Source organism: Zootoca vivipara, chromosome 6, assembly GCF_965207765.1.
Source record: "Zootoca vivipara chromosome 6, rZooViv2.hap1.1, whole genome shotgun sequence".
In the NCBI taxonomy this organism is placed as follows: Eukaryota; Metazoa; Chordata; class Lepidosauria; order Squamata; family Lacertidae; genus Zootoca; species Zootoca vivipara.
Genome location: NC_142589.1, coordinates 78,171,885 through 78,195,711, shown reverse-complemented (window position 1 = coordinate 78,195,711; position 23,827 = coordinate 78,171,885). Strand labels below are relative to the sequence as shown.

At 46.9% G+C, this 23,827-nt stretch overlaps 1 protein-coding gene across 1 annotated transcript; it reads right to left on the bottom strand.

The window, feature by feature from the left end:
- Positions 1–639: 639 nt before the first annotated feature.
- SARS2 (seryl-tRNA synthetase 2, mitochondrial) lies at positions 640–22,460 on the bottom strand. The gene is made up of 16 exons (XM_035117467.3): positions 22,148–22,460; positions 19,529–19,624; positions 19,234–19,263; positions 18,115–18,255; positions 16,643–16,697; positions 16,413–16,476; positions 14,682–14,787; positions 13,043–13,090; positions 11,383–11,491; positions 8,286–8,331; positions 7,582–7,669; positions 6,315–6,427; positions 4,494–4,587; positions 3,414–3,506; positions 3,196–3,261; positions 640–1,212 (listed from the first exon to the last, which is right to left on the bottom strand). The coding sequence occupies exons 1-16, from the start codon at positions 22,412–22,414 to the stop codon at positions 1,096–1,098; spliced, it is 1,533 nt and encodes a 510-aa protein (XP_034973358.3). The 5' UTR covers positions 22,415–22,460; the 3' UTR covers positions 640–1,095.
- Positions 22,461–23,827: the final 1,367 nt, after the last annotated feature.

The window sequence follows — 23,827 nt, the reverse complement described above, 5'->3', positions numbered from 1 at the left end:
GTTTCCTGCATTGAAAGGGGTTGGACTAGATGACCCTTGAGGGTCCCTCCTCACACTACAGTTCTACGATTCTATCTGCCCTGAATCATCACAGGGCGTCCACACGTTCTACGAGTTCTAAGTGGGAGAAAAACTTATTTCTATCCATTTTTCTCCATGCCATGCATCATTTTATAAGTGCCTATCGTATCACCTCTTGCTTTTTGTCTAAACTAAGGAGTCCCGAATGCTGCTACCTTTCCTCATAAGGGAAGTTTCCTTATGGTTCCTTGCTTCTCTCTGTAGCTGGGATAGCTCAGTTGGTAGAGCAGGAGACTCTTAATCTCAGGGTTGTGAGTTCGAGCCCCACATTGGGTCAAAAGATTCCTGCATTGTGGGGGGTTGGGCTAGATGACCCTCAGGGTCCCTTCCAGTTCTAGGATTCTCTGATGTGGAATATCATGGCTGGGAATTTCAACAGGGGAAGGCTGTGCAGGAGCCACCTTTGAACTATCTGCAGCAACTTTGGGGGAAACAGAAGCAGGGCAGCTTATGGCTTGAGAATTGCTGGGGAAACCACTGGGTTATCCACAGCCCGGCCTCCTGAAACACCCCAGGGCAGAAGCATGCAAAACCATCACTGCTAGAAGCAAACAGACATTTTCATTAGCAATTTTTATTGGGCAAATGTCTTCTCTGCTCCGTCGACTGTTCTGATACCCACCAACGAAATACAACAGAGGTTAAGAACAGAGAGGCTTCGCTAACTCGAGTCTGGCTGATGGGGAAATTACAGGAACTCCAGGGAAGGGCAAAAGGGATCCCCGTCCCAAGTCACACGTTGGGACTTCACAGCCAGCCTTTTCTGGAAGCGCCCTGGGTCCACGAAGATCACCTTGAGAAGGATGGCTCACATCCCCCTCTACCCAGAAGAAGTGAGTTCTCTCTCCACAGTGCCTAATTGGGGGTAAAGGTCACCTTGCTGGCATTTCAGGCCCCCCCAATTCAAAGTCACCCACCCCACTATTCAAGCGCTCATCCTTCCTTCCTCTTCTGGGTCTCTGGACTTCTTGATCCTCTCAGATTTTCCAAGGCACCCCAGGATTTGGGGGGTGTTCAGTGTCTTTTGGGCTGGTTTGGGCCGATGTATTTCAACGGAGTATAGCTGGGCTTGCTGATGATCTCTGCGCCCATCAGTGGCTGTAGGACCTCTGGTACCCGAACGCTGCCATCCTACAGAGGAGGGACAAGGGCAGAGAAGGGGGTTTGAGGACCCTGTGTTGGCCACCTTCTGCCCTCTACGCAACATTCTGCGAACCACCCTGGTTATTCTGTGAACCGCCCCGAGACCTCCAGGTATAGGGTGGTCTAAAAATTCAATAAATAGTGAGAATAACAACACAGCGTCAAACGAAACCCACTTGTTTCTGACAGGGTATGCCAGCTCCTAGCCCCTAAAATCCCCATCAGTCCTGCAGTGGATGGGAGCTATAGACCTCTTGGAACAGGGGTCACCAAACTAAGGCCCAGGGGCCGGATGCAGCCCAATCACCTTCCAAATCCGGCCCGCGGACAGTCTGGGAATCAGCATGTTTTTACATGAGTAGAATGTGTCCTTTTATTTAAAATGCATCTCTGGGTTATTTGTGGGGCCTGCCTGGTGTTTTTACATAAGTAGAATGTGTCCTTTTATTTAAAATGCATCTCTGGGTTATTTGTGGGGCATAGGAATTCGTTCATTATTATTATTTTTTAATATAGTCCGCCCCCCCACAAGGTCTGAGGGACAGTGGACTGGCCCCCTGCTGAAAAAGTTTGCTGACCCCTGTCTTGGAACAATCCACAGGAGCCAACTCCTAGGGGCTGAAGGTTCCTCCTCTGGCCCCTGCAATAAAATATTTGAGGGGTTCCCCCCCCCCCTGCAAAGCTGATGGACATTGCCACTCAAATGGCATACATGTGCCGTGCCTTGTGGTTGATTATGCAGGCCTTACCTGCCTCTCCAGGTTTCCCCCCAGGTTTTTCCCATTTTCCCCCTGGAAAAATCTAACACACTTCACAACGCTCTGTAAGGCAGATCAGTCTCGGACCCAGACTTGCAGAGGCAAGGAACGAGGCTGAGAGATGGGAGATTGCCAGAGGCCAGCTTTGTCAAGGCAAGGCTTTTGCCGGGGAATCCCTGGCTGCCTGTGCAATGCTCAGTGCATTTGTACAGCTGTGTGTACAGCTGTGTGTACAGCTGTGCAATGCTCAGTGCATTTGTACAGCTCATCTAGTCCGGCATCCTCACGGTGGCCACAAGCAGGTCCTGAGTGCAAGAGCTCTCTTCCCTCCTGGGGTTTTCAGCAAGTGCGATTCAGAAGCACTTCTGCCTTTGACTGAGGAGGCAGACTACAGCCATTGGAGCCAGCAGCCACCGACAGCCCTCTCCTCCCTGAATCTGTCTCCTCTTTTAAAGTCATCCAAGTTGGCGGCCCTCCCTGCCTCAAATCCCGTAATTTAAACATGTTCTGGGTGAAGAGGTCCTTGCTTGGGGGGGGGGTTGTCCTGCCCCTGGGCTGGAGGTGGGCCCTCCCTGCCATGTACAGAGCCCAGCCTGAAGTGGTGCATGCTCCAGTTGTCTCCCGCTTGGACTACTGCAATGCGCTCTACATGGGGCTACCTTTGAAGGTGACCCAGAAACTACAATTAATCCAGAATGCGGCAGCTAGACTGGTGACTGGGAGCGACCGCCGAGACCCTATAACACCGGTCCTGAAAGACCTGCATTGGCTCCCAGTACGTTTCCGAGCACAATTCAAAGGGTTGGTGCTGACCGTGAAAGCCCTAAACGGCCTCAAAGGCCCAGTATACCTGAAGGAGCGTCTCCACCCTCATTGTTCAGCCCGGACACTTGAGGTCCAGCTCTGAGGGCCTTCTGGTGGTTCCCTCCCTGTGAGAAGCGAAGTTACAGGGAACCAAGCAGAGGGCCTTCTCAGTGGTGGCACCCTCCCTGTGGAATGCCCTCCCATCAGATGTCAAGGAGATAAACATCTACCTGACTTTTAGAAGACATGTGAAGGCAGCCCTGTTTAGGGAAGTTTTGAATGTTTGATGTTTTATCATGTTTTTAATATTCTGTTGGGAGCCACTCAGAGTGGCTGGGGAAACACACCCAAATGGGCGGGGTATAAATAAATCATGGTGATGATTATGATGATGATGCCAGCAACAAACCTTGCGCTGGTTGGATTCCAGGAGGGCAATGAGCATCCGGGGGACAGCACAGGCTGTGCCGTTGACCTGCAAAGAACAGACAGTTGTGTTGAGACGCTGGAGGCCCCCAGTGTAGCATCGGGTTAAGGAGCAAAAAAAGCACAGGTTATTGACACCTGGGCTCTCCTTCTCCCCACCCATCCCTGTATCTCAGGCCACAGGCCCGGGGCCCAGCCTACCGTGTGCGCATAAGACAGGCGGCCTTCCTGGTTGTAGTACATGATGTTCAGCCGGCGGCTCTGGTAGTCTGTGCAGTTGGAGGCGCTGGAGATCTAGCAGGGGAAACGAAGGGAAGTCACATACCTGGCCAAGGCAGAAGTTGCATTGGGGGCCCTTGGGGCAGATCTCAGAAATGATTGTAGATATGAGAGTCAGATTTTGTCATCATCAAATGATATATAATGAATTGAAAAGGATGTTCAAAATCTCTTTGATAAAAAACAACCCAGAAGCTTTTCATTTGGTAATTATAGGGACAGAACTACCTAAATTGTATAGAAATTTATTTATGTATGTGACTACAACAGCAAGAATGCTACTCGCCCCAAAATGGAAAGAAGCAGAAGTCCCAGCAAAGGAAGAAGGGATACAAGAACTTATGGAATATGCAGAAATGGTGAAACTTACCGGAAGAATAAGAAATCAAGATAACAAACTTTTTATAAAAGAATGGAAATGGTTCATTGAATATTTACAGATAAATTGTAAACAGATAAAAACATTAGCAGGATTATTGTAATAACTGCAGTTTTATAAGAGTATATATTTACAGTAGATAATTAAATTTCCAAGTTAAATGAATCTGGATATGCAGAAGATATGAAAATGTAAATTGAAGGAACCACAGAAAAGAGTGGGAAGTTTTGAAATGTGAAATGGATTGTAAAAGTAATGAAATGCATAAATCTGAAAAGTATAAATAAAAAAACTAAAAAAGAGAGAGTCGGATTTTGATATGGTCAAAGGGAGGACAGGACCCTCTTGGTGGCGCCACCACTCTCAGAATTAAAGGGGGAGAGTTTCGCAGGAGAGGGAGGGAGGGGAAGTCTCCAGTCTAGACTGTGAAGACAATAGTAAGCTAGACAGACCCACAGTCCGATTTCCTACATTCCCTTGTTCTTCTTATCCTTCTGCGCCGCTTCTCTGCAGAAGGAGATTGAGATGGATCTATCGGACTTTCCCCACAGCTTCTTCCACCTTGGGGTTGGGTTGGTGCTTGGAGTAGAGATTCAGGAGTGAGTGGACTCTGCCCCACTCACCTCTCCGTACTTGTCCCGGCCTGGCATCCAGGCTTCAATGTCGAATTTCCTGTATGCAGGTAGGCCCAGTTCCTGCGTGGGCATATCCAGGACCCTATTGGTAAAGAGAAATCGAGATCAGATGCGTAACGGCGGCCATGAAAGTTGGGCACGCCCTGTTGCCACCTTGGCCGGAAGGCATTGGCTCAGGAACCTCTATCCAGGTCTTGCTACCTGAGGATTGCTAAGGAAATAAGTGAGATTACCTTTTTGGCCTTATTTTGTAGAACTCATACACCACTGGACTGAAAACAAGCAAGCAAGCAAACAAACAAACAAACAAACAAACCCTCAAAGCTATTTACAAAAGATAAAACAGTAAACTCAAGAAAAAGTTGCAATAGTTTAAAGCACACAAAAGTTAAAATACAAGAAACAGATTAAAATGACCTTAACTTTCTAAGCATCTTGTAGGTAAACTGTAAAGGTAAAGGGACCCCTGACCGTTAGGTCCAGTCACGGACGACTCTGGGGTTGCGGCACTCATCTCGCTTTATTGGCCGAGGGAGCCAGCGTATAGCTTCTGGGTCATGTGGCCTGCATGACTAAGCCGCTTCTGGCAAACCAAAGCAGCGCACAGAAACGCTGTTTACCTTCCTGCCAGAGTGGTACCTATTTATCTACTTGAACTTGACGTGCTTTTGAACTGCTACCGTAGGTTGGCAGGAGCTGGGACCGAGTAACGGGAGCTCAACCCGTCGTGGGGACTCGAACCGCCAACCTTCCAATCGGCAAGCCCAAGAGGCTCAGTGGTTTAGACCACAGCGCCACCTGCGTCCCTTCCCAGGTAAACTATACTGAGCTGTTAAAAGCTTTATGCGCTTCTCTGCGCAGAAGTTAAAAAATTCTAGGAGATGATATATAATGAATTGAAAAAGATGTTTAAAATGGCATTTGTAAAAAAAAAAAATCAGAAGCATTTTTGTTAGGGATTGTAGGACAAGACCTGCCAAGGAAAACAAAGAACTTCAACAGCGGCAAGAGTCTTGTTAGCGCAAAGATGGAAGAATGAGGAAATCCCAAGAAAAGAACAATGGCAAGAAAAACTGTTGAGTTATGCAGAGTTGGCAAAGATAACATATAAACTACGTGAGGAGGACAACCGCGACTTCAAAGAAGAATGGGAACTTTTTACAAACTATTTAAAAAGACAACAAAAGGATTTGGACTCCTTGGCAGGTTTTGAATAAACATCCACAATTTATTAGTGGAACATATGATAGATAAGGTAAATGATATGCACAATTTTATAACATGCAGAAAACAATATGTACAAACAAATCAGAGAGGGGAGCTGAGGGAAGTCCTTAGAGAGTGGGAGAGGGTGGGATGGGAGGGGGAAAGGGGGGGAAAATTATAATTGGCTATGTTATTGGTAATTTGCATTGGTTTTTTTAAAAAAAATTTATTCAATAAAAATAATGTTTTTTAAAAAAAGCTTAAAGCGCTAATAGTAACACCTTGAATTGGGCCTGGCAGTAAATCGGCAGCCAGCACAGCTCTCTGACCACAGGCTGGCGAGTTCTCACTCCTGTCAGCAATTGTGCTGCAGCATTCTGACGTTCCCTGGACGTTGCTTTGCTTTGTTAGTACTGTACTGTATTTTAAATGTCCCTTAGCATACCCTCTAAGGTGGGTTCAGGATGCAACCAGACATGTCTCTGCTGGCTGGCCAAGCAGCCCTCCTTCCCCCTCCTCAACGACCACACACTCACGTCCCCAGCAGCCAACGGCGAGCAAGAGTCCCCCAGCCGCCACCCCAGCTCTTGTGCGACTCCCTACTTGTAGTGCAGTCCCAGCTCAGAGAAGATCTCTTTCTGCACGGCCAGGAATTCGTCCAGCAAGACCTCGCTTTCGAACCCAGTCTCGTTGGCAGTAACCCCAAACATTTCCACCTGGATTGTGGGGATAGAAATTTGTTAGCCAGAGGGAGAGGGAAAAGTAACGGCAGGAGAAGAGGGAAGGGAGAGGGAGAGGCGGACACGGTTCTCCCCCTCCCCAATTAAATCCCCATGACAACCCTGCGAGGTAGGTTAGGCAGAGAGTGAGTGACTGGCCCAAGGTCTCACCCACTGAGCCCCGGGGCAACTGGGGATTTAAACTCTAGTCTCTCCCAGGTCCTAGTCCAGCACTCTAACCACTACACAACACCACCTCTCCACTTTCTGTGCTGAAGCAGTGGTGAGGGGGGTGAAACCCTACTCCAACATAACCCAAATCCTGCAGGAAGCATTCCAAGCCCCATGGAAACTTTGCGTGCCTCTTACAATGTACCTCTTATTAATGCCAGCGCGGAAGCCCACACATCCCTGCAGGAAAGCTAAGATCAGCTGCGCCCTCTTGCCTTCTGCTTTTTCAATGAGAACGGGCTATCTTTGCGGCGCTGAGGACTAGAAACTTGCATTGTTTGAAGCGAAAAGCAAGAGAAGTTCGGGATGAGTTCGATTAACCAATCCCATGCATTTGCTGGGCTTGCGTCGAACTGAACAACACGCTTGATGTGCCATTAGCATCTGTTAAGATCTCAAATTTCTCTTCGAGCTCCACCCCGCCCCACCCCAAAAAATCTCAGGATGCACCAATAAATAATAATAATAATAATAATAATAATAATAATAATAATAATAATAATATATTATTTATACCCCCCCCCAATCTGGCTGGGTTTCCCCAGCCACTCTGGGCGGCTCCCAACAGAATATTAAAAACACGATAAAACATCAAACATTAAAAACTTCCCTAAACAGGGCTGCCTTCAGATGTCTTATAAAAGTCAGATAGTTGTTTATTTCCTTGACATCTGATGGGAGGGCATTCTACAGGGGGGGAGCCACTACTGAGAAGGCCCTCTGCCTGGTTCCCTGTAACCTCACTTCTCGCAGGGAGGGAACCCCCGAAAGCCCTTGGAGCTGGACCTCAGTGTCCAGGCTGGATGATGGGGTTGGAGACGCTCCTTCAGGTATACTGGGCCTTTGAGGCCTATGCCACAGACCCTGCCCCTTCTCCCCACCTCCAACGGCGCCACACCACGAGCGCACGTCATCCTCACCTTGGTGAACTGGTGCACTCGATACAGTCCCCACGACTCATGGCGAGTTTCTGTTTCCGCCCTGTAGCACGTGCTGACACACACTGTCCTGGCCAAGGCGGAAGAAGAGACAGGAGGGTTGGTGAGCTCAGTGGTCAAGAGGAATTGGGCAGAGGAGGGCAGAGGAGTCTGTGGGTGGGTACACATCACAATTCCACGGGAGGGCAGGAAACCTTACGAGGATGGAACAAATAGTTGGCTCCCTGGGGCAGGGGAGGGGGGCGAACCCCTCAACTTTCTTTTAAATGATCCAGCTTGTAGATTTCAAGGCTGTGAAGATGGGCAGCCTTAGTCTTTTAAAGCACGCACCCGGGGAGCAGCTGATGTTCCCAACAGCCTGTTTCCCCTGCAGAAACCCCTATGATGTAAAGGAGAACATCAGAGTCAGGCCAATGGCCCATTTAGTCTAGCATCCTGTTTTCACAGGGGCTGACCAGTTGACAGTGGGGAAAATCAGGGTTCTCTAACGCCGTAAACAAAAGCTGGGGCTCTCTCTAGAATTGAGAGGAGGGGTGTATCCAGGCTCAGAGTAGACCCACGGACTCCAAGAATTACTAACGTTAGACTCTAGACTTCCACAGCCCGTATTTCATTATGCGTAACGTTTTGAACATGTGCACAGCGGCACCTGAACGCGTCCACAAGGTGGGCAGAAAGTTCCTCACCTGACGGGGGTGTCTCTCAGATTCACTGCATGATCCATGAAGTATCCTAGTAGGAAGAGAAGGCGGAGGGAATGGATTTGAGTGAAGAAATTGGGGCGCGATTCCTTAATTCCTTTGCCCTGGTCGCTCTCGCCAACCCCACCCTGCTAACGTACATTTTTCAACCAGGGATGAAGAAGGAACTATCAATAACGTTTCAAAAGAGTTTTGTTTCCCCTCCCAGTCTGGATCCCCCCAACCCAACTTCGCAGATGGCAGAGAAAACTACACTCCTTCATCTTCTCACACAAGAAACCAAGAATAAGCACCAAATACCTGCACCTCCCCACCTCACAAGGAGGATGGGGAATCCCTAACATAGAAACATATTACAGGGCCAACCAAATTCGACATATAATCCCATATATACTGGAAGACGAGACAAAACAATGGATACACCTAGAGAGAGAGACAATTGAAAGTATCTGCACCACAGCATACCCACTCCTCCCAAACAAACTAAGAAAGATCCCCACAACACTTAATAGGTACACACAAACCATGTTCAAAGCATGGAAAACAGAAACGGACAAACTATCCCCAACCACATCCCCACTACTCCCCCTAGTCTATCATCCACTATTCCACCATGCAGCACAAAACATCCAAACAAAAACTTGGCAAACCAAAGGCCTATATCGCCTACTAGACTTTTATAAAAATAACACACCTCTGACAACACAAGAAATACAAGATAAACTAGAAGACACCCAAATACCCTGGTTAGCACAACACCAATTACATGCCCTTCTGAACAAGCCAGCAATAAAACTAGCAGCAACAAGACCCCTGACACCCTTTGAAAATCTCCTCCTAACGACAAAGGGTCACGGCAAAGGGATGGTATCTGCAATATATAAAATACTGCTCCAAAATCCCACAAACCCCCCAGACACAATAAAAAAACAATGGGAAGACGACATAGGCTACGAGATTAACCCCACTCAATGGACCAGAATGTGGGCTAAACCCCCCTTTAAATCCATATCAGCAAAAAGGAAAGAACTCACTCTGAAAACCATCTACAGGTGGTACCTCACACCACGAAAACTAGCACTAATACACCCAGGAACCTCATCAAAATGCTGGAGAGGATGCACCTCAACAGGCACCTATTTCCACATGTGGTGGGAATGCCCCAAAACCCAACAATTCTGGAGAACAACCGTAAGAGAAATAGGTAAAATAACCCAACAAACATTAGAACTTACCCCAGAACTGGCCCTGCTAAACATCTTCCAGGACAATAATGCCCATCTACAACACAAAGAACTCATAACCCACTTACTCTCAGCAACCAGAAGCATCATAACCAGACACTGGAAAGACCTGTCAGGAGTAAGCATAGACCAATGGTACCAGACGGTATGGGAAACAGCCCTACTAGAAAAACTAACCAATAAGTTGAAACTGACACGGGGACAAATAGAAGAAGACGGCTTCACCCCAACATGGCTCCCCTTCATCACATACACAGCCCAACAAGACAACGACAAAAATCCACCAACAGCATACAAATCAATTTGGCTAACCTGACCCAGAACACCCACCCACCCCACTCACATAAAACAGACCACCACAGCCAACCACAAAATAAAACTATATCCTAGGCCAACCCCAACAACTCTCACCACCAAAGGAAAACAAATGCACAACAAGGAACCTATGCAAGCATTGCTGACAACTCCCCCCCCACACACACATTAAGTAAAACAGAAACATTGCCACACACCCCCACCCCCTTCCCTTATCTACCATTCTCCCCCCTTTTCCTCCCCAATGTCTCAACAATTGAAACTGATCTGTAAAAATGTTATGAGAGACACTGTACACGTCTTTGTAAACTGAGAAAACCTTCAATAAAAATATTTTTTTTTAAAAAAAGAGTTTTGTTTCTACATTTTATGTGCAGCCTATCTGTCTGTCTGTCTGTCTGTCTCTCTCGGGGAGAAGAGTAGAGTTTTGTTAATACAGGTGTCTCCCCACTAGGACCAGGCGATGCCTGGTTTTCAACACCACGATATATCACCAGCTAAACATTGTGATAGACAGAGATATCGTGATGTCTGAAAGGAGGATGGAGCTATGCAGAGGCACCGGCTGGCTTCACTGTTTTCCCCACATTGTGATTTTTGCACAGCACACAAACACGCACACACATCATGATTCACAACATGATTTTGCCAGGTCAAAAACTATGAAGCCAATATCACAATATGGACTTCTAACCAGTTTTGGATGATGCATCGATATATCGCACAGCCCCACTCTCCACTTTTACACGTGATCGCTTATACACATGGTGTCAGCAAATAATTAAATAAATTGATTTAATCAATTTAAAATTGATTGACGGCCTGGGAAGAGCAGGAAATCTGCAAAAATGGCACAAAACGAGTGGGAAAAGCAGCCTTTGCAACTGCCATCCCATGAGCTTTTGCACCGACCTTTGAGGCCCGCGGAGAGTTGGGAAGTTTGAGAATTATAATCTTATAAATTTCAATTATGCTCTAGTCAAAATACCAATCCCTTATATCGCAACTGCAGTTTTAATGACTTCCATTCTCTTTTTCTTTTTGCTTGAGAGCTGCTTTGTGATTCGTGTGAGTGAAAAGTGGCATGAACAATGAAGGAACAAGCATGGCCAGAAATGAAGGGAGTTACAGTTCAACAACATCTGGGGACATAAAGATGGGGAAGAAGAAGAAGAAGAAGAGAAGAGTTTGGATTTGATATCCCACTTTATCACTACCCTAAGGAGTCTCAAAGCGGCTAACATTCTCCTTTCCCTTCCTCCCCCACAACAAGCACTCTGTGAGGTGAGTGGGGCTGAGAGACTTCAGAGAAGTGTGACTAGCCCAAGGTCACCCAGCAGCTGCATGTGGAGGAGCGGGGATGCGAACCCGGTTCACCAGACTACAAGTCTACCACTCATAACCACTACACCACACTGGCTCTCACACCACACTGGCCAATAAAGCTTCTCTGGAGCCTAAGGAAGTTCTCTCCCAGTACTCCATTGAGGAGGACATTCCAAAACTCCACCCTTTTGCCATACCTGCAATGCCGACTTCAGACGTGCCTGCCAGGCTCAGGTCTTCAAAGCGAGAAGGGTCTATGTTGTACAGCAGGGAGGAGCTGGCTTCTGGGGGCATGCCGCAACCTTCCTGGGAAGCAAGAGGAGAGAGGTGTGACACAGGTGGGTGGGTGAGTCTACAGGGCTCCCATCAGGCCCAGCCAGCATGCCCAGTGCTCAGAGATAATGGCAGCTGCAATCCGGCAACAAGGGGAAGGTGCCAGGTTGAAAAATGAGGCCCGCCTGCAGTGGCCATCACTTGGAAACGCATTCTCAATAAAGGTATTTCTTAAAGAAGATGCTCAGAGTTTGGTCAGAAAACTAGCTCTAAAAGGTTCCGTTCTCAGGAGTGGATATCAAGTGGAAATACAGTGGTACCTCTACTTACGAACTTAATTCGTTCTGGAGGTCCGTTCTTAACCTGAAACTGTTCTAGTTAACTGCCTCTAGTTAAGGAGGCGTGCTTTCGCTAATGGGGCCTCTTGCTGCCGCTGCGCCACTGGCAAGCGATTTCCTTTTTCATCCTGGGGCAAAGTTCTCAACTCGAGGTAACTCTTCCAGGTTAGCGGAGTTTGTAACCTAAAGCGTTTGTAACCTGAGGCGTTTGTAAGTCAAGGTACCACTGTATTGTCATTTCAAATTAGTCACAGGTCCCTTCTGGACTCTGTTCAGAAGAGGAGTCTCCTCCATCTCCAGACAAGCAAGAGGAAACTAATTTAATGGTGAATTCTGGACACAGTGGAGATGCCAAAGATTTGGGTCACCATAAAAGATGCAGGAGGAAAAGATTGATAATAGGACCCACAAAGGCGAGAATGGGAGTCCAGGAGATTCCTTGGAATCTTGTTTTTATGATCTATGTTTGATAGACAGCAGTACCTTGGTTCCCGAACGGCTTAGTTGTCGAACAAATCGGCTCCCGAATGCCGCAAACCCAGAAGCGAGTGTTCCTGTTTGCAAATGTTTTTCGGCAGCCAAACATCCGACGCGGCTTCTGCTTGAGTGCAGGAAGCTCCCGCAGCCAATCAGAAGCCGCACCTTGGTTTTCGAACAGTTTCAGGAGTTGAACGGACTCCTGGAACAGATTAAGTTCGAGAATCAAGGTACCGCCCCACTGTATGACTGTAAAATTTTAATCTGAAAAACCCAATAAATGAGAGAGAGAGAGAGAGAGAGAGAAGAGGAACTACATCCGTTGTTCTGCCCACTTTTGCCTCTGCCCCGCCCACCACTATTGTGCGGCCCTCAGAACACTGTGCAGAACGGTATGTGGCCTCCAGGCTAAAAAGGGCCATGTGCCCACCCCCGTCTTCAGAGGGCAACAAGTCTCCTGGCCTTGTGAGCAACGCTGTGTTGAAAAGTGATAGAAATGCCACGAGAGACACACACGTTGGGGGTGCCAGAGAGGACGCTCTGGAAGCTCAGAGGCAAGGCATCTGCTTTCCATACAGAAGACCCCAGCAGCATCTCAAGGTAGGGCTGGAGAGAAACACACCCACCCCAGCCTGAAAGCGACTGCCAGTCAGTGTAGACAATACTGAGCTAGATAGACCAAAGATCTTTCAGGCCCCATGAATCCTTTTTTGCTGGGTCTCTCTCTGTGTGTGTGTGTGTGTGTGAGAGAGAGAGATAGACTACTTACAAAGACGGCTCCTTTTAGCAGATCTGGAACAGTCATGGGAATAAAGCCCTGTGGGGGGAAAGGAAGAGGATGAAGAGCTGCTGGAAGTATCCTTGGGTGCCTGACTCCCAGGGACTCCCTAATAAGGTATCTGCAAAAGGGGGAATTGCCCCCTCCTGCCCTAATGAGAGAGAAAAAGACAAGGTCAAGAAAAGGACATTGCCCCATCGCCTGGTTGTCACATCTTCTGTCCTCGCACAGAGAACGGTCGTGCAAGGGAGGCCTTTGCCCACAGCTGGGCCAATGGTGAGCTGATGAGCCACCTGGTAGCTGATGGGACATTTTGGGAAACAACTCTGGACAAGACAGAACTTGGTCTGATCCAGCACAACGCTTTCTGCATTATTCAGTTCATGTTTCTAGAATTACTTAGCCCAGATGGGTTATGCTTCGACTGTTAAGAGATCCCAAGAAGGAACAAGTGGTTTGTAAATTTAATATATGACATTGTAGAGGAAGGAAGGAATCATAGAATCATAACCCCTGCAGTGCATCCAACTTCTGCTTAAAAAGCTCCAAGGAGAGTGTGTTCCACTGCTGAACAGCTCTTACTGTCAGAATGTTTTTCTGTATGTTTGGTCGGAATCTTCTTTCCTGCAACTTGAAGCCATTGGTTCACGTTCTACTCTCTTGAGTAGGAGAAAACAAGCTTGTTCCCTCTTCCATGTGACAGCCCTTGAGATATTTGAAGGTGGCTATCCTGTCTCCTCTCAGTCTCCTCTTCTCCAGGCTAAACATACCCAGCTCCTTCAACCATTCCTCATAAGGCTTGGTTTCCAGACCCTTGATCATCTTCATCACCCTCCTCTGCACACCTTCCAGCTTGTCAACATCCTTCTTAATTGTGGCATCCAGAACTGGACACAGTATTCCAAATGTGCTCTGACCAAGGCAGAATAGAGTGGTCCCATAACTTCCCTTGATCTGGACACTATAGCGCTGTTGATGCAGCCTAGAATAGCATTTGCTTTTTTTTTTTTTTTTTTTTTGCTGCTGCATCACACTGTTGACTCATGTTCAGCTAGTAAGCCATGTACCGTAAAGGCTGGCAGACCTAGCAGGCTGATTTGCAGTAAGTCTACACCTTTTGTTTAATAAAGCACTACAGGTGAAACTCGGAAAATTAGAATATTGTCAAAAAGTGCATTTATTTCAGTAACGCAACTTAAAAGTTGAAACCACTTTATGAGATAGATGCAAGACATGCAAAGCAAGATATGCCAAGCCTTTATTTGTTGTAATTGTAATTATTTGTCATTAGGCGGGTCAATTATAAATGGAATGTAATTAATGAAATGCAATAGCGATGTTTATTTTTGTATTATTGTAACTATTTGCTTTATTACCGTGGAATTTCCAAAAGAAAGCATTTGTAAAAATTAAAAGAAAAATAAAAAATAATAAGTTGCATTACTGAAATAAATGCACTTTTCAACGATATTCTAATTTTCCGAGTTTCACCTGTAGAACCAGTCACTGTTGCTTTTGAAGTCCTTCTTTGGCATCCCTGCACCCAACCACTCCCCCACAAGCCCTCCTCTGGCCCAGCGGATCAGGACACTCTGCTCCACAGGGTGCCCCCCCAAAAAAAGTTTGGTACCTTTTTTACCAGCTTGTTGAAAGTGAACTGCACCAAGGCTTGCTGCAGCATTGCTCCTGCCCCACGGAGGTAGAACGACCGGTAGCCAGAGATGTGGGACAGGCGCCTGCGGAACAGAGGGGAGAAAAGAAGAAGGCATTGAGGCACTTCCCAGGGATGTGGGGCTTGATCTGCTAATGTGGATAACCCTGCTTGATCTGCTAATGTGTGGGGGGTGGGTAGGCTGGGCTAGCTGGCCTTTTAAGCCCTGTCAACAGGCCAAGAGCTTCAGGAGTCACTATTTTGCAGGGAGCCATTCCATCACCAGAAACTTAGGTTTGCGCAAACTGGATTTAAGAGCCCTGTTGCAACAAATGTCTAGGCTGGAGCTCTTCCCTGGAGGTGCTGGGGATTGAAACTGGGGAACTCTCTGCTTGCAAGGCAGATGCTCGACCCTTGAGCTGTGGTCCTTTCCCTGCCATGTGCCCAATATCCAGCTGCACCCAGGAGGACAACACTCTCCATTAAACATGATCCCACAGCCACGTTAAGAGTGACAATTCCATGACGAGCGCATTTAGTCAATGGCAAGCTTCCTTTCGTGACAAGAGAGGCTCCCAGCTTTGGCCTAAGGCTCAGAGGGAGCTTTGTGAAACAGATCACGGGGGTGGGTGGTGGGTGGGAAGCAGCCTGCTATTGGAAAAGGCCCTCAGGGCAAACAGTTTATCTCAAAGGCCACCCATCAAATATTCATCCCTGTTCAGGAAGGAGAAGGGTTTCCAATCAGCTAATGGATGCCTGCAAATTCTGGAAATATCCGCTCAGAGACCAAAGGTATCCTTTGTCCTGCCTGAATCATATTTAGCACCCTGCCCCTCCATCAGGGCATTAGGCAATTTCTCTAAGCCCCGTTTGCTCACTCGCTCCTCTGCTTGCCTTTGCACAAGCACACTTTCTCCAACGCTTTTTCAGGGAGCAATGGGGCAATTGATTCCAGGCCTCAAAGCCTGTTTACGTGGGGTTGTATCCAGCTAAAGAGCCACAGCTCAGCGGCAGGGTGTCTGCCTTGCAAGCAGGAGGTCCCAGGTTCAATCAGGGGTAATATGCCGCCCTGTGCAAGGCCAAAATTTGATGTGCCTCCCCAACAACAACTTTGTGCACATTACTGGGATTTCAGTGTCTGTGCTCACAGGCTTTAGAAATTTCGCTCAACGCACACAAACAGAGAGAAGGGCAAACAGTACGGTAGAGGGCAGGGCTCTCGGAGGAGGACCTTATATAACTGAGAAGCGTATGATTTGTGTATGTGTTTGCAAATTACGGGGCAACTCTGAAACCGTCATTTCCCCTTTACATTGCAAGCCAGTCACTTCTGGGTCAGCACTGTCAGGAAGCAGATCTCCGAGGCGACAGATTAGAGACCTTTCCAGTTCTACCTTTCCCAGGTGCCACTGGAATTGAACCTGAGACCTTCTGCATGCTAGGCAGATCCTCTAACCACTGAGCCATGATCTTCTCCCTAGGAAGAGGGAACTGCCTAGTGACTACTAGTGGCACTGACTGAGGGAAGAAGGGGGAAACTTAATTTTCCCCAGACTGTATGTACTTATTCTCTACCAGCAGGTGGAGCTGTTGTTTCATTTCACTGTGCTCAGACAGGATTCAAGACTGCCTCCCTTTCTTCCAAATGGTCCCTTTTAAGCAGAATGCCTTGGGTGGGAAGGGATGAGACCCCCAGTTTCTCATACATACCTTTGCCTTATGATATCCAGGGCTTCACCAATTTCCAGGTGCCCTTTCGCCTTGAAGTCAAATGCTGTTTTTTTTTATAAAACAAAACAAAACACAGGGGAATATGAGGATTAAATCAGGAATAAGGAAGAATTTAATAGATCCAGGTATTTTTTAAAAAGGCAATGCAAGTGCTGCCTGGAAAGAAGCAAGTAACCCCCCTGGTGGTAATGAAAGGAATCCTTTCTCACCTGGCTTTTCACCAACAACCTCCAACACCCGCGCTTGGCTCTCATCTCCAATTGGCTGGGGGAAGGAAAAGGTCAGAGGTTAAAGGCACGGAAGCATGAGAGGTATTGCTGCTCCCTATTATTTACTTCTTATTCATTGCATTTTCTAGCCCACCTTTTCCTCTGAGAAGCTCAAGGTGGTGCCCAGAGCTCCTTTCCTCCCTGCTTTATTCTCACACAACAACCCTGTGAGGTAGGTTAGGCTCCCAAGGTTCTTTTCCCTCCCCAGAGAGCTTCATGGCCTAGTTAAGGATTTGAACCCCGGTCTCCCGGGTCCTGGTCTGACTCTAACCGTTACACCACACTGGCTCTGAGGAGCTAACCACCAGGGTCTTTTACATGGAACGGTTACTGGTTTCAGGCAAAGGAGCTTGAATGGGCCATGAGTTGGTTAGTGCCTGGTGCTGATAATGCCAAGGTTGCTGGTTTGATCCCCATAAGGGACAGCTCCACATTCCTGCCTTGCAGGGGAGGTTGGACTAGATGACCCCTAGGGTCCCTTCCAACTCTACAATTCTATGCTTCTATGAAGCTTCCATGGGCAAGGGTATGTCAAAAGGCTTGGTTGCCCATTCCCCCACATCCCTCTCTTACTGCACACATATTGCCATGACCACAGGACTATTCAGTTTACCGTTGCTGGGTGCCATATCACCAGCTCTTCATTTATTTTAATTTTATTTATTGAATTTATATACCCATGGGTTTCAGGGCGGTTCACAAAATAAAATCCAGATATAAAACCACAAAATACGTAATAAAAAGAAAAACAACCACCCAATAGCCCCCCCCCAAAAAAAACATTTAAAAAGGGCATAGGATGCAAATCAGATCAACCAAAGGGCTGCATAGAAAGGAACGTTTTTGCCTGGCGCCTAAATGTGTATAATGAAGGCGCAAGGTGAACTTCCCTGGGGAGAGCATTCCACATATGGGGAGCCACTGCAGAGAAGGCCCCGTTCTCGTGTTGCCACCCTCTGGACCTCTCGAGGAGGGAAGGAGGAGGAGGCACATGCTCTTCCCCCAGGGAATATTCCTCAGTAGCTCCTTGTTGGAGTACTGGCTATGCCCTGAAGCCTCACACATTCCCAGCATCTCCTCTCGACTGGGCACTGGCCAGCCACTCAGCCACAGCCATATATCCCTTCCATTAGGTCAAAGGTGACTAGGGAAACTCATGAAGGTGCAAACTGTTCTGTGTGCATCCCCACCCACAAGCAACGAAAGGAATGGAGTAAAATGTTACTGCATTATCCAAGCATTCCCCCCCCTCTTTTTATCTGCAGGGGAACCCTTGGCTGCATATATCCTTGACCCGGGAAGAATACTCAGCTGGAGAGCACTGCAGGGCCTTCCTGACAGTGGCCCCCAGCCATGCTCAATTTGAGTCCCCGAGTGTTCTAGATTGCTCCTCTTGCGTCACTCTCTTTTACCACATCTGGATGGGTCCTGTTGGGCAGCCTGAGGGCACGCAGGTAGTACTTCTCATCCAGCTCCAGCTCCTCCTGGCGCAAAGCATTGAGACGAAGGCGGAGCTCCCTTCCCTGCTTCCGCAAAGCATTGTAGGCAGGGAGCTGAAAGGGAAGGAGAGGAAGAGAAGGATGCTGTCAGACCCAAGCAGGCAGGGAATAAGAAGCAGGGTATTTATTGCTATTTGGATCCCAGGTCCGGTCTTTCAACAGCAATGAGAAAAGGAGGGGTATCCTTGGAAATACATGTTAACGGGGAGCTCCCTCAAGAGAATTTGGCATGATTCCTCAAGAGGCTTTGATTTTAGTGATTCTAAAAAGCTTCCAGGTCAACTGGACAGGAAAAGCCCTTTGGCTCATTTCCACGTGGGCAAAAGAGGTTCCAAATGCAGTTCCAAACACAAGTGGTCCCAAACATAGACTTCAAGCCTACGAAAGAGTTCACAGATTTGGCTAACATGTCGCAACGGTTCTGCTACAATTTAGAGTTCAGAAGTTGTACCCGTTTATTTAAGAACGGTGCACACAGTTGCTTTGTTGGTTTGCTCGCTGCTCACATTTGAGAAGGGAGAAAAAGGCGATACAAAATTGGGGGGGGGGACAGAGTTTGAAGCCAACATTGGAAGCAGGATTGGGGCTTGCTTAAATTCCATCAAAGCTGTCTATGCAGGAGTTTTGCCATTCCTCGGGGGTTTATATTATTCACTAGAAAATGTAATTGCTCAACTGGTATTTAGGGCATACTGTCTCTGGCAGTGGAAGTGAAATACAGCCGCCATGGGTAGGAAACAATAAATGGGTTGGAAGCTTGGTTAGTGTTGACATCAATGAAGTCATATCTCTTGCACCATTGTTAGCTCCCCAAAAAAGGAAAATTCCCAAATACTAGAAGGAATGTGGCACAGACCTGACCAGATTATACGAGCCAAAGGTTTGGGAGAGAGTTGTCAAATCTGTAGGCAAAGAAATGCCAGAAGTGATTCTTCTCCCTTTGCCATACTAGAAAGCACTTGCTCTCAGTTTTAAAGCTACAGTTCTTCAATTGTTAAGGTAGCAGGAAAGGATAAAAAAAAACTTCCTTACCGACTGCAAAGTACTGCCGTCTTGGCTTTTCTGGAAAGGGAAATTAAAGAGCGAGTTAGAATTATTCCCAAGATATATATTCAGATATTCTCTTTCTCTCTCTCTCTCCCTCCCTCTCTCCACACACACCATTTCTGGCTGTAACACAACAACAAGAAAGGAAACACAAAACCAGTAATTTGTGGTAGGCAGCCCTGAGCATCTGGCTTTTCCTTCCCCCTCTTATATTTATTGAAACATATCTTCTACAGTGGTTCTGAGTTGTTCCATAATAGTTGCTATAATGTGGACTCACCACAATATTCCCCACTTCTTCAGCCACCTTCTCTTTCTCAGCTTCAAGTACTGCAATTTCTTCTTGCACCTCGACTGATCTCTGCCAAGTGGCAACCTAGTAGGCATCAGGAAAAAATAAGAAAAATATGATACAGCCTAATAGCGGTTTAACAAGATTATTCAAAAACAGATAGTATGCACAGGAGAAGGTACTACTGGACGTGGAGAGTGAAAAACAATGGAAGGAAAACTTATGGAGCTTCAGTTACGTTAAGCTGCTAAGGCAAGAACCTGGAAACAGTTCCCTTGACACGCAGATGCTTGAGAGCCATAGAACTGTTACCTTTTACCCTGGCATGGCTTCACAGTCTTTAGAGACCCATGACCAGCTTTTCCCAGCTCAAATATAAGCATGACAAGGGGAAGAAAGGGTTTAGCTTGTTGAATATTGTCACAGAGAAAACACACAGAAATTCTTTTCTCACACATCTCATTGTTAGATCAGCATTCACCAAGCTCTAATTCTGCTGGCTGGGGCTGATGGGAGCTGTAGCCCAAAACACTGATTGATTGATTGATTGATTGATTTGGACTAATTTATTGTATTTCTCTGTCACTATTCATTCAAATGATTCCCAAAGCAGTTAACCAAACATAACAGAACATCAACAGAACAGAACATAAGAACTATGGCAAGTTCTTAAAGAAATGGGAGTGCCTGATCACCTCATCTGTCTACTGAGAAATCTCTATGTGGGACAAGAAGCTACAGTTAGAACTGGATATGGAACAACTGATTGGTTCAAAATTGGGAAAGGAGTACGACAAGGTTGTATATTGTCTCCCTCCTTATTTAACTTATATGCAGAATTCATCATGCGAAAGGCTGGACTAGATGAATCCCAAGCCGGAATTAAGATTGCCGGAAGAAATATCAACAACCTCAGATATGCAGATGACAGACACAACCTTGATGGCAGAAAGTGAGGAGGAATTAAAGAACCTTTTAATGAGGGTGAAAGAGGAGAGCGCAAAATATGGTCTGAAGCTCAACATCAAAAAAACCAAGATCATGGCCACTGGTCCCATCACCTCCTGGCAAATAGAAGGGGAAGAAATAGAGGAAATGAGAGATTTTACTTTCTTGGGCTCCTTGATCACTGCAGATGGTGACAGCAGTCACGAAATTAAAAGACCCCTGCTTCTTGGAAGAAAAGCAATGACAAACCTAGACAGCATCTTAAAAAGCAGAGACATCACCTTGCCGACAAAGGTCTGTATAGTTAAAGCTATGGTTTTCCCAGTAGTGATGTATGGAAGTGAGAGCTGGTCCATAAAGAAGGCTGATCGCTGAAGAATTGATGCTTTTGAATTATGGTGCTGGAGGAGACTCTTGAGAGTCCCATGGACTGCAAGAAGATCAAACCTATCCATTCTGAAGGAAATCAGCTCTGAGTGCTCACTGGAAGGACAGGTCCTGAAGCTGAGGCTCCAATACTTTGGCCACCTCATGAGAAGAGAAAACTCCCTGGAAAAGACCCTGATGTTGGGAAAGCTGGAGGGCACAAGGAGAAGGGGACAACAGAGGACGAGGTGGTTGGACAGTGTTCTTGAAGCTACGAACATGAGTTTGACCAAACTGCGGGAGGCAGTGGAAGACAGGAGTGCCTGGCGTGCTCTGGTCCACGGGGTCACGAAGAGTCGGACACGACTAAACGACTAAACAACAACAACAACAACAACAGAACATCACGAATACTGCCAGACATCCGGATTTTACTGGACATTATTGGGATTTCAAAGGCGGAGTTGGGGGGAATTTATGAAGGGTGGTGCTTTATCTTGGATCCTAGAAAAGTTAACTGAAAAATCACATTTTTTGACGTTTTGGTAAAATCTCAATAGCTAGTTTCCTAGTTTTTATTTTTTGAAATATGGCAACCCTAGCGTAAGTCTTATGGAATACCGTAACCAAAAAAATCAGTGAAAAAATGACAACTATAAAACACTGTTAACCAGGCAACTAAAAAAATAAAATAAACATCATAATTAAAACGAAAGTCATATTATTAACATATCAATACAGCATTTATAATCAATAAAACATTAACAAAGTAGCAACCAAAAAATAAACTACAGTAAGCACTGTTAAGTTCATACGAACACTCTCCACACACCCATGACTCTCACTCTGTTCAGCTCAAGAAAATAGATGCACACAGGATGTCATCAGGGTGGCAAAGGCTGAGCAAAGCCCACCCCACCCCAGCTTTGCAAATTTCAACCAAGCACTACCCACATCAGGCTGTCACTAATTTTTAAAGCCAGGGCAAAGCGGCTTGGCTTGCATACACTTATCTGAAGAAGTGTGCATGCACACGAAAGCTTATACCGAGAACAAACTTAGTAGGTCTCTAAGGTGATACTGGACAATTTTCAAAAAAAAAAATTAAATATATTTCGATTGCATACACTGTGTTAGCAACCTAAGAGGGCAGCTGGCTGGCGAAGGCTGGGTTAAACCCCTGGCGCTTAAAGCATCTTCTGGTGCTAAGCTCTGGCGCTAGCCAAGCCCGCAGGAGAGCGGGAGCAACAGCACTTGCGCGCCCAGCTGAGCCCACCCACGGCCCGCGCTTACAATCTCGCGCAGGTCCTGCGGCCCGAGGGGCCCCTTGCGCATCTCCAGCTCCCGCTCGGCTTCGGCCAGCTGCGCGCTCAGCGCCTCCAAGTTCAGCCGCGGGCGCGCCGTCCAGCCGCCCCGCGCGTGCTCGTACAGCCGGCTTCTCCCAGCAGCTACCACCGCCGGACGGCCGCTCCGCGCCCTCGAGAATAGCAGCGGAAGCCCCCGGCGCAGCAACCGCGGTCGCAACCCCAGGCCCCGGCACAGCCTCATGGGCGCCGCCATGATGGTCGGTCATGTGACACGAGGATCGCCGGCCAATGTGAGCGTCACCGTTGAGCGTGCCGCCGCCGGCGGACCAATCAGAGGCGCAGCTAGGCCCGCCCTAGCACGATTTGGTTGCCATGGCGAAGTTTAGGTCCCCCCCCCTTTAAGGCAGGATTATAGAATGATAGAGTTTGATGGTACCGTGGGTCATCTAGTCCAACCCCCCGCCATCTAGTCCAACCCCCCACAATTCAGGAATCTCAGCTAAAGCCTATGTTTATTTTTATGTCATGTTCAAATAAAATTCGGAGACCAAAGTTTCAAACAAAAACAAAAAAATTCCTTCAGTAGCACCTTAAAGACCAACTAAGTTTTTATTTTGGTATGAGCTTTCGTGTGCGTGTGCATGCACACGAAAGCTCATACCAAAATAAAAACTTAGTTGGTCTTTAAGGTGCTACTGAAGGAATTTTTTTATTTTACTTCGACCCAGACCAACACGGCTACCTACCTGTAATCAAACAAAAACAGTACGTGATGGATAGGCTACTTCTTACACAGAAATTTTCCCAAGCAATTTGCAAAATTTAAGCACAAATAAAAGCACACTATATATTTTAAAAAACAAAAAACATATTTATGCAGAAATATGCCCAAATCAATTTTTTTTAAAAAAATACACAAAGCAACTCCCCGATAACAGAAAAAGCCTCAGTATCTGTTGTGTATTAAAGTAATAGCACAGCCAAGTATGTATTGTAATATAGAGTTTATTGTATTGCATTGCAGTGTTTATTTGAATGCATAAGTTCCAGCGGGAACATATATCATTTGCTGGTTCAGAGTGCAGGATTTGGATCCGCTGCTGGATTGGTTTACGCTGGAGGGAATCCTTGCCATTGGTTCCCGCCAAAATGTATATTTTCCCTGCTAGTTCTCTGTTACTATATAAGTCCCAGTTTTCCCCATTCCCTGTGTTCTGGCTCTTACTTGTTCTTTGAAGTAAAGAGATGTTGTACCAGATCCTCGCCTCCTGCTTCTTATTTGCACTGAGCTGAAATCACTGAAGACCCACTACACAACATGCTGGCGACGAGGATGGGATCCGGCTTGCCGTGAATGGATGTCAGAGGTCGGCATCCGGAATCAGAAGAAGAGGAGGAAGAAGTCATAGACGCTCCTGAGTACACCATGGCAGGAAGTAAAATCATTGAGCCATTTAATTCGGGAACTGCAGAAGCCTGGGATTCATATCTGCAACGTTTTGGTTTCGCTGCTACAGCGCAAGGAATCACCAACGACGACAGGAAAAAGGCAGTCTTCCTGAGTTGCTGTGGGGCTGAGGTTTTCGAGTTGGCCCGAGGCTTGGTGGCTCCTCTCACGCTAGAAACGGCGACGCTGAAGCAGATCATGGACCAGCTCACGAGGCAC

What these genes read in the sequence shown, in the direction of transcription:
- SARS2 (XM_035117467.3), bottom strand. Translation starts at nt 22,414, where the DNA reads ATGGCGGCGCCCATGAGGCTGTGCCGGGGCCTGGGGTTGCGACCGCGG. An exon ending in CTGAGAGACACCCCCGTCAG is followed by an intron (nt 7,670 to 8,285) that starts GTGAGGAACTTT and finishes CGCCTTGGCCAG; the next exon opens with GACAGTGTGTGTCAGCACGT. An exon ending in TGGAATCCAACCAGCGCAAG is followed by an intron (nt 1,213 to 3,195) that starts GTTTGTTGCTGG and finishes CCTCCTCTGTAG; the next exon opens with GATGGCAGCGTTCGGGTACC.